This window comes from Cervus canadensis, chromosome 25 (assembly GCF_019320065.1).
Source record: "Cervus canadensis isolate Bull #8, Minnesota chromosome 25, ASM1932006v1, whole genome shotgun sequence".
In the NCBI taxonomy this organism is placed as follows: Eukaryota; Metazoa; Chordata; class Mammalia; order Artiodactyla; family Cervidae; genus Cervus; species Cervus canadensis.
Window position 1 is genome coordinate 8,897,556 of NC_057410.1, and position 11,274 is coordinate 8,908,829.

At 35.2% G+C, this 11,274-nt stretch overlaps 1 protein-coding gene across 1 annotated transcript in view; it reads left to right on the forward strand.

Annotated features, from left to right (window-relative positions):
- Positions 1–10,575, forward strand: part of LEMD3 (LEM domain containing 3) — a 69,658-nt gene extending 59,083 nt beyond the window's left edge. Inside the window, exons 9-13 of the mRNA XM_043446328.1 lie at positions 626–804; positions 6,029–6,110; positions 7,875–7,980; positions 8,081–8,159; positions 8,378–10,575. Of these exons, the coding sequence (XP_043302263.1) occupies positions 626–804; positions 6,029–6,110; positions 7,875–7,980; positions 8,081–8,159; positions 8,378–8,541 (610 nt within the window). The 3' untranslated portion in view covers positions 8,542–10,575. The remainder of the gene's footprint in view (positions 1–625; positions 805–6,028; positions 6,111–7,874; positions 7,981–8,080; positions 8,160–8,377) is intronic.
- Positions 10,576–11,274: the final 699 nt, after the last annotated feature.

The following is an 11,274-nucleotide window of genomic DNA, read 5'->3' on the forward strand; positions in this document are numbered from 1 at the left end:
ACTTTTAAACTCTTTCTAAGCTTTCATCTGTTACTGGCCTGATTTCAAGTGGCGTAATAGACAACTGGGTTTCTAAGCATACTTTTCTTACTTCTTAAAAGTCTCTACCTTATCTCCTTCAATTATATCCTGATAAATAAACAGAGACAGGCAGTAGCCAGTGATGTTTTACTAATGTTGTAAAATACGTCATTTTGTTAACTTCATTGTTAACGAAGCTTTTTAAATAAAAGAATTCAACAACTCCTTGAAAATAAACGATGGTGTCACATCCTAAAGCAGCGTTCTTACCCTGTGTAAGATGCGTAGCAATCCATCAGAATCATCAGTAGAGCTTCTGAGAGGGGAAATACCAACGCATTGTTCCATCTCTGGACATCCAGACGTGGTAAATCTGAGGGGCGTTTCAGGCACCTTAATCTTTTTGGAAAAACTGCATAAGCATTGATAAGAACAGTCCTAATTAAGAATAACAACAACAACAAAAATAACAACAACAACAAAAAAATAAATAAAAAAAATAACAAAAAAAAAAGAATAACAACTACTACCTTCAGTTACTAATATTTGAAAAAGATGACAGACAAAGATGATAGTAAATTTGTCATTTTCCTTCAATTGATAGGAAGAAAATGAAGAAAGTCTGGGATAGAGCTGTTGACTTCCTTGCTGCTAATGAGTCTAGAGTTCGCACAGAAACACGAAGAATAGGTGGTGCAGACTTCCTAGTTTGGCGGTGGATCCAGCCTTCTGCCTCCTGTGACAAAATATTAGTAATTCCTTCTAAAGTGTGGCAAGGTCAAGGTATGTATGCTTAAACAGCAAAAAATAGAGACAATTTTTCAAATATGAAATTCTTATGTGTCTAAAATAGTACAACTGAAAGATATATGATGGCAAAGCTCCCTTCCAGCCCCATCCCGTAGAAGGAATCAGTGTTAGCTTCTTACTGTCCTCCCACTTTTCTGTGTGCTAATACAAATAACATGGTTTGTCTTCACACTGATACAGTACTAGATACATTACTTTGATTTTTCTCTCTTTCACTTACTAAAAACAACCTAGTATTAAAGATCTAACTGCATTCTTTTCCTCTGATATTTTTTGTACAGATAATTTATCATATATAATTATTTATAGATACATATTTATATATGCACAAGTATATATTTATATATACACATTTATTTTATATTTAAAACATATGTGAGTGAAATCATAACTTTTTAACTTCTCTTTTTTTTCTATTTTTGCTTGCCTTTTTCATTAAGAGTCTTTCACCAATGAGATACTTGCATATCTCATGCCAAGTCACTTTTGTGGGTGTCTTCCCATATTTTTCTTAATGCTTGTATAGTTGCAAAACCAGATATAAGTTTATAGGAGGACTTGGTGTTTGGTTGCCTTATGTACCCAAACCTCTACAAGTAATAACTGTCACCGCATTTGAATTTTTTGTCTTAATGGTTAATTGCAAAAAGAAATCTCGTGGCTAGTTTAATTTGTATTTCAGAACTAGTAGTGAATTGAGTTTCTTTTAATCTTGTTGGATAAAAAGCATATTTATCAATTCTTGCTAAACGTAGACTATTTGGGAAAGGTAGGTTAATTGTTTTGAAATTGAAATAAAATCTAATCTCTCCCTTTTTTCTCTAATTGAGTTTCACTTTCAAAGACCTTGAATAATAGGTTCCATAATTGTGATGTAAAAATGAAGCTTTGTTGCCAAGATGACACTAAACCATTAACTATTTGCTTTAAAGGGTACATGCTGGGGAGTTCCCTGGTGGCCTAATGGTTAGCATTTCAGGCTTTCACTGCCATGGTCTAGGATCAGTCCCTGGTCGGTGAAGTGAGATATCCCACAACTGAGTGTTGTGGCTAAATAACAAAACGGTGCTTGTCTGCAGAGTTGGTGTAATAGTTAGAGTAGTCTTTTGAGTTCACTACCACTACAGGCTATTGTCATTTAATGGTACTTTCCCAAGTAACTGTTAAATAATCAACCTTACTGAATTTTTAGTTCAATTTCTAAATAGTACTTAAATATGAAATGGGTGATAATATTAGTATGTCTAAAGGTATTGTAAAGCACCAGTTAAAAATTAAACACTATCTGCTGGGAAGCACAAGAATTATTTATGCTTCTGACAGATGTCATGTTTGGAATAAATAGCATTCATTTGAAGGACCCAAAGGTAGCTCCTGAGGTTATTTGAAATGTATCATTCAGTAGCTACTGTATCTTTACATAGCCATGGGAGTTAGAGTTTAGTTAGAGAGATCAATCAGTTTGATCTTTTGGACTACTTTCTGACTAGAATTGGCCAGGGATAGTTTCTTCCAGGTCTTTTATTTTCTGGAGTCTTGGGTCTAGGCTAAAATAAGGTGATATGAATGTTTCTGTTTTCTCTGGTTGAACCCCTGCTAACCTAGGTCTTATTAGAATTTCAAGGAAGTCAGACTGTCTACAGCAAAGGTACTAGAGGTTCACAGACCTCCTTGATGTGAGATTTGGCAAAGATTTTTCGTATCTAGTGACTATACCTCCATCCCATGTCAAACACTGTTCGAATATTCATACTGCAGATGTTTCTTATTACTAACACTTGTGAACTCTTTGATTGATACACTCTGGTTTTTGTCATGAGCTCATCCTTTCAGCCTTCCTGCTTCACGTATTTGGGAACTCCATAATCTCTGATTCTTCAGTGCTCATTCTGTCTCCAGTTATTTAGCCTTTCTCCTGTTTTCACTTCTTTTCCTGTCCATCCTCGTTTCCCTGGTCCATCTTTTCAGTCACTCTCTTGCTAGTACCCTTATGTCATCACTTGTCCTTAATCTTACCCTGGTAAATTCCAACCAAGGATGGAACTGTTTATCTCTGCTTGTCTGTATGCTAATGACTGAGCGTTAGCTCAACATTCAGAAAACTAAGATTATGGCATCTGGTCCCATCAATTCATGGGAAATAGATGGGGAAACAGTGGAAGCAGTGTCAGACTTTTATTTTTTTGGGCTCCAGAATCACTGCAGATGGGACTGCAGATGGTGACTGCAGCCATGAAATTAAAAGACGCTTACTCCTTGAAAGGAAAGTTATGACCAACCTAGACACCATATTAAAAAGCAGAGACATTACTTTGCCAACAAAGGTCCGTCTAGTTAAGGCTATGGTTTTTCCAGTAGTCATGTATGGATGTGAGAGTTGGACTATGAAGAAAGGTGAGTGCCGAAAAATTGATGCTTTTGAACTGTGGTGTTGGAGAAGATGCTTGAGAGTCCCTTGGACTGCAAGGAGAACCAACCAGTCCATCCTAAAGGAGATCAGTCCTGGGTGTTCATTGGAAGGACTGATGCTGAAGCTGAAACTCCAAGACTGTGGCCACCTGATGCGAAGAACTGACTCATTTGAAAAGACCCTAATGCTGGGAAAGATTGAGGGCAGGAGGAGAAGGGGACGACAGAGGATGAGATGGCTAGATGGCATCACCGACTTGATGGGCATGAGTTTGAGTAAACTCCGGGAGTTGGTGATGGACAGGGAGGCCTGGCGTACTGCAATTCATGGGGTCGCAAAGAGTCGGACACGACTGAGTGACTGAACTGAACTGAACTGAATGACTGAGCATAGCAAGGAGAGTTATAACCACTTAGCAGACTGGCAACTTTATAAATAATTAATTGCAATTAGGTTGTCAATACTACTTGCCTTTCTTGTTCTTACCATTTTTTGCTAGTCGCTTCAGTTTCCTATTCTACTCAAAAGCAGTTTTAGATCCCGTCCCCTCTTTTCAAACCTTTGCTCTTCTCCATCTTCTGATTCTCAGTTGATGACTCAAATAGAAGCAATTGGATTGTACCTGCCTCAAATTTCCACCACTAAATCCATAGAATTACCAGAATCTATTCTCATCCTGGTAGCTCAGATGGTAAAGAATCTGCAGTGTGGGAGACCTGGGTTTGATCCTTGGGTTGGGAAGATTCCCTGGAGAAGGAACTGGCAGCCCACTCCAGTATTCTTTCCTGGAGAATTCCATGGACAAAGGATCCTGGTAGGCTAGAGTCCATGGGGTTGCAAAGAGTCAGACATGACTGAGTGACTAACACACATACATGCTCATCCTCACCTCTTGTTGCAATCAAGGTGCTATCTCATTTAACAAGGACCCAGCCCTTCTCTTCAGAGGATCCCTCTGGATCTCGTTCCCTCTAGTCTTCTCAAGTATCTTCCCTTACTGTGTTTAAATTCCTGCCTCTCCAGGATCTTTTCATTAGCACTTAAACATACTGTAGTCTCGTCTTAAAAACACCTTGTTGCACTATACACTGTTCTGTAGCTGTCACGCTGTGTCTCTCCCTACATATAGCCAAATAGCGTTAAACAGTTTACTCACTGTCTTTACTTTTTCACCTCCCATTTATTCTTTAGCTGACTTCAATCTGTTATCCATCCTCATCGTTTCAAGGAAATCGCTGTCAGACTTCGATGTTGCTAATTTCAGTGGACATTTTCCTTTTTTTTTTTTTTTCCATTTATTTTTATTAGTTGGAGGCTAATTACTTTACAATATTGTAGTGGTTTTTGCCATACATTGACATGAATCAGCCATGGATTTATATGTGTTCCCTATCTTGATCCCCTCCTCCCACCTCCCTCCCATTATTTTACTTAGCAATATTCACAATTGAACCTGCCTTGGTACTTTCTTGTTTTGTGGTTACATCTTTCTTCTGATTTTCATCCTGCTTCTTACCATTTCTTAAATCTTCTTTTCCAGATTTTCCTGGACCTCTAAGTATTGAAGTTTTTCCAGGCCATCTTTTATCTTCTCCTGGTCTTCTCAAATAATCTTATGCTGCAACTTCATTTGCTATATATATGTTGATAACTTTCAATTTTATATCATGCACTAAGTCTTCTGTTCTGACTTTCAGATTTTTATACCCAGATGTATACTTGTCTTCTGTACTAAGAAGTGCCAGATTTTCAACACATGCATGAACATAATGTCATCTCTCTCCAAACTGACCTCTCCTCCAGTGTCCTGTTTAATTAATGATACCGTCCCGTCTTCAGTTGGTTCTGTCAAAAACCTGGGAGTCATCCTTAATCTCTCCCTTAGTCCCTACATGTGCAGTCATTAAACAAGTCATGTCAAATCTATTCCATAATGTCCTGATTCTGTCCACTTATTTCCATCTTCATCGTTGACTTGTCTTATCCACATACTATCATCTCCATCTTGGACAACATAATAACCTCTAACTAGTCTCCTTGCATTCATTTTTACATCCATCTATTTTCTACCTAACAGTCTATTTAAAAATTTTAAGAGATCCCATCTTACTATTCCTGTCCTTAAAACATTTGAGTGGATTCCCATTGCTGTTATGGTAATGTCCAGGCACTTTAATGTGGCTTACATAGTCCTCCATAATCCAGCGTCTTCTCCAGGTTTATCTTTCTGTTGTTCCATCTCTAGTCACAGTGGCTGTCTTTTAGTTATTTGAATATATCAAGTTCCTTCTTGCCTTGGGCTTCGTATAAGCTGTCATCTTTGCTTTAGGTGTCCTTTACACCTCTCTTTATTTTGCCTATGTTTGTTTATTCTTTAGGTTTCAGCATAAATTTTTTCTTTTTTACTTTTTTAATTGAAAGATAATTGCTTTACAGAGTTTTGTGGTTTTCTGTCATACATCAGCAAGTATCAACCATAGGTACACCCTCCTCAGTGATCTGATATTCACAGATGGGCTTAAGTACATTGACAGTTTTCTATACCCTTCTTTCTTAGAATTTGCCACAGTTATAATTTCTCTGGCAATACTGTTTTTCATCTGTCTCTTCAACTGTAAAGTGTGAGATCAGTAACTGTGTCTGTCTGATTCACCTTGATCCAGGGATCCAGCTCGTAGTAAAAACATGCAGTGAATATTTTTTGAATGAACTGAGTGACCTTTCAATTGAATACCTTTGAATAAAATGGAACAGTGGAAAATAGTAAAACTAATTTGTTTTTTATAGCATTTCATTTAGATAGAAGAAATTCACCACCAAATAGTTTGACGCCATGTCTGAAGATTCGAAATATGTTTGATCCAGTTATGTAAGTATTATGACAAAAGGTATATGCAATCTTTTTAATATTAGGCTGAAAAATACATGATAGTCTTATAATGCTGTGTCTATAATTGAAAAGTCTCTTTTACTTCTGAATCTTAACTACCAAAATGTTATGTTTTTCCCAATTCTTCTTTTTAAATTTGAAACAAAGTTTTCCCAAAAGACACAGGTGTATAATGATTTGAAAAACTTTCTTAAATCCTTGTATTTACTGTGAATCCCTATAGAAGACAGATGCTTGAATCAGACTAATGACAGATATGATAAACAACAGTATCGCTTATTAAATGTATGTCATGTTTGCCAGCACTCTTTGCCTCTGTAGGCAATATAAATAAAAATATCTGCTGTCTTAAAATTTCCAAACCCTTATTATAAAAAAAGTTTTCTATGAAAGATATACATACCCTCCTTTCTATAAGATTTGTCTACCTGTCATTGCAATATTTGAGGAACATTTATGTCCATTTACCATTTGAGAAACTTTCTATATAATTACAGTGACACGTGCATTCCAGAAAATAGTATAGTCAACAGTTATTTCTTTAAAATCCATAATATTTTGCATATAAGCTGTAATAATCTTTAGAATTTGCTTCCTAGAGGTGACTGCTTATCTGTCCAACAATAGGACAAATCAAATTCTGTTTTTTAAAAAAAGCTGATAGTAGAAATTGTATTATGTATAAAATATGCATAATTCCCATCTGATAACTCATTTATTTCAAGAAATAGTTGATATGGTAAACTAAGCAACAGTGAAATTGTTAATGTGACAATGCGCTGTCAGCATACACACACACGCACACGCGCCCCCTTCATTTTGCAGAAGTAGAAACAATAGTGTGGTGATCCCTCTGTTGGGAGTCTTACCTCATACCTTAGAGATTAGGAAATCTATGCCAGTCCAGGATTTTATCACCTGAGATGGAAATTTATGATTTGAAGTCTAATGGCCTTTTCCTCTGCCCCACCATCTGTATCTCACAAGAAAGACAAATGTGTGCTACCATAGCAGAACCTCTTTCATAATAGTAAAGTGACTTATTTTTGCAAAATGTTTGTCCTGTATAAAGTTTCTAATATTTTGGGAAAAAACAGCTCAGAATATATTTACTAAGAATTTTCCTTAAGTTAGGAATTTGAAATTATCATTAAAAAATAATGCTTAACTTTTACAAGTTTACCACAACTCATTGAAGTGTTTATTAACACTTGTTTAGATAGAAATGACTGTACGTGCAAAGGATTTTAAACAGAAAACTGAAAACACATTTGTCTGCTGTGGTAGGCCGATCCTTCAGTGCCTCAGCTTGTGCATTCTTACACTGGAAAGTGAGAACATAGCTGGGACTTCTGAATGCTAACATTTTAAAATCTACCTACTGCTAGTAAAAAGCATTTATATACGTAGTTTTTTAAAAATATATGGTTTTTAAGCTGTCCTAATTCTAGTTAGGTATATGGTGATGCTAGTGGTAAAGAACCCACCTGCCAAGGCAGGAGACATAAGAGACGCAGGTTGAATCCCTGGGTCGGAAAGATCCCCTGGAGGAGGGCATGGCGACCCACTCCAGTATTCTTGCCTGGAGAATCCCATGGACAGAGGAGCCTGTCAGGCTACAGTCCATGGGGTTGCAGAGTCAGACACAACTGAAGCAACTTAGCATGTATTCATTGAAGAGACAAAAGACTTCTTTCTGAGTAGGAATATGGCTGTTGATTTTTGTTTTCATTAAATTTTTAGGGAAATAGGGGATCAGTGGCATTTGGCAATTCAAGAAGCAATTTTAGAAAAATGCAGTGATAATGATGGCATTGTTCACATTGCAGTAGACAAGAACTCTCGTGAGGTAAAGTAACTTTCACTATTAAATTCTACATTTTGAATTGTTGCTACTAAACTAAGACTATTTCTTTCTTCCTTTTTGTTTCCTTTTTAAAATATTACAGGGTTGTGTATATGTTAAATGTCTGTCTCCAGAATATGCTGGGAAAGCTTTTAAGGCATTGCATGGCTCTTGGTTTGATGGTAAGAAATTTGAATACTACAGACATTTTGAAAAGATAAATTATGGCTTACTGTTAAATTCTACCAGATTTTAAATTAAAGAATCTTAGGTTATCATTTGTAGAGTAATAATTTTAGATTATTTTATTTGTGTTCATTTATCTTTTACCACCGTTTGTTTTCTATTAATATTAAGCACATTCATACAGATCTAAAATATTATTTTTATCTTACAACAGGGAAATTGGTTACAGTAAAATATTTACGACTAGATAGATATCACCATCGCTTTCCCCAGGCTCTTACTTGCAACACTCCCTTGAAGCCATCAAATAAACATATGAACTCTATGTCTCATCTTCGTCTTCGGACTGGCCTAGCCAATTCTCAAGGAGGTTCCTGAAAAGACTTTCTTCCACTCCTAAGACTGTTCTTTACAGTAGGAAAATTCCTGTTTGGCTTCCTGTCTCCCTTTTTAATGCTTTTTGTATGTAATATTTTTATTGAATACAGCTCTATTTGAACGTTCCAGAAATCTTAAGGTTCCAAAGGGACTTAGCAGTGAGGCAGCAATGCTGAGTAGATAGAGTAATTGTTTTGTTCAGTTTTTGCAGTTCAGTTAAGCCAATGCACTTAAAAGTTTTGCATGAGGAACATTGACCTTATTAAGCATTTTCAGATGTGATGGTTATATTTTGCACCAAGAAGTGTTTGAATAACCACACAAAAGCATGGGGAAAAGGCTTCTTGTTTTTCCATAATTTCCTGTAAACTGATATTGTGAATTTTTGTATACAGTCACCTAAATAGTTCCTTACAGGCTAATGTGGTAAAACTGTTAATTTCCCAATTTAACCTTAGGTTTCTATTGCTTGTAAGAGATTCATTTGCTACAGCTGGAATATGGGAAAATCAACTCGGGTTTAGTGGTTACATAAAAGTGTAAGTGGATGTACATGTACTTAAACTGGCTTTTGTATATATGTATAAATGCTGGTGATGGCCAAAGTAGTCTGTTTTGTGAGGATGTCTGCATTAAAGCAGTAAAATAAGCTTCCTATTTTATTCATAATCTAATGTGTGTATATATATGTATGTGTATATATGTGTGTATGTATATATATATGTGTGTATGTGTATATGTGTATATATACACACACATATATACATATGGCTGTACTATCATACAGATCAAACAGCCAAACACCTGGAAGTATTAGATACAAGTTTAAAATAACTTTTATAGGTTTTATATAAAAATGTCTTGAGTATGATTTTGTGTGAAAGTTCCAATATCAATTGTAATAGATTCAAATTTATGTGAGCAATAAAAAAGCAATTGGCAGATATTGGGAAAGTATTTTGTGAAAAGCTGTATTTATTATAAATACTAGGGCTATGACATAGTACCACTGGGATTAAGTCATTTTCCCAATCTATTTATAATTTAATGAAATGTTAGCTTCCCTGTTGTATGTCAAGTTTAAAGCAGGGCACATTGTCGCAGCAAAATGTGTATTTGAAAAATTCGGTTTGCAATTTTGGGTCATGAAAGTCCACAGTATATTAAAGAGTGATGGTCACTTTGTGCCTGGGTATTTACTTTGTTTCAGTAAAGTTACTTTATTATGGTTTATGATTTCAGATTAAAATAGTTTTGGAGCAAAGTTTACTTGTAATGTAGCAATTGGCTTTTTAAAAACAACCTGTTGGTATATCATTGTCAGTCCAAATGAATATGTGAAACAGCTGAAATTGTACCAATTTTGATTTTGTTTAAAGCTCAGTTTCCTTTTATTTAAAATTGTATATGTGTTAGGTTTGCCGCATGAACTTGCACAGTTAATGCACGTTTCCCAGTTAAGTAAACATGATGCACACTGCTCTGTAACAGAAAACCTTACTGTGCCTTACCTATGTGCTTTTGTGGGCACCATGTTTATGAAGAATAAAAAATGATTTGTTATCTGAAGAGAATAAATTTTAAATTCTCAGTTTATGTCTCAGATGCTAACGTGTGGAAATATAAATATATATATATAATATATAAAATAACCAATCTTTCTGTATTTTATGTGCATCACAGTGATTTATCTGAGCTTAGTGACCCCATCTTGTGACCTGTTACAAGAGTGAATGTAAAAAAATAGTTGTGGCATTTTAAGAGGTCGCCTTTTGATGCATACGCATCTTTTTCTTGCTTCTAAAACATATTCCATGTAAGCATTGTACACTTACTATTGTAATATATACTATTATGCAGCTTATTTTATCTGAAACTGTTAAGCCGACCAAGATCCCTCCCTGCAAGACAGATGGGAATGTGTATAATAACTAGATATTTGAGAAGTTCTGAAGTTTGATGTAATCTGTTACTTGTCCTGTTTAAAAAAAGGAAAAAAATTCTAATTAAAAATTTATTAGGTTTTTTTTTTAATGTGTCTTGGCTTTTAAAAAAAAACTTTTGAAGTGCTCTGTGTCTTTATTTTATTTTATTTTTTAACCAGTGAAAGTAGATCCCTTCATTTTTAATCTTTTTGGGTATTTGTAAATATACATATGCTATAAAAGTGGATGAAAATTAATTTTAACTTTCATCCATAAAGTTAATTTTCTTTATGAAAATGTCTTTGTTTAACTTTCAAGTGTTTGGCTCAAAGTGGGGCAAGAATATAGATCAGATAGCACTGCTTAGTTTAGCTAAACATTTTTTCATAGCAAGACTTGCTCAAAAAAGGAAGCCATTCTTTCACACATTCTGGCTCAAACGCCTTATCATAAATAAACAGTCTGTGGTCTTGCTACTTTGAGTAGCATTGGTTTAGATTTTTAGGTGGTTTAATCAAGTAAAAAGAAGACTTGACTTAGTTGGTAGAGTTTTATTGATTGCTAACAAATGTCAGGCACTATTACTTGTTAGGAGTGCAAAGATGAAAAAGACATGACACAGTCTTCAAGATGGTCATAATCCAGAGGAAGAACATAGACAGCTTACTTAAAAGGTAGTGTTGAAAATACAGTGAGAGCAGAAAGCAGAATAAATTCTGGGATTATAGAGAGGTACCTTATGCATCTTAGTAGATGGAGAAGATACCAGGACAGATGAAGTATTAATAACATTAGACAGTTTTGAATT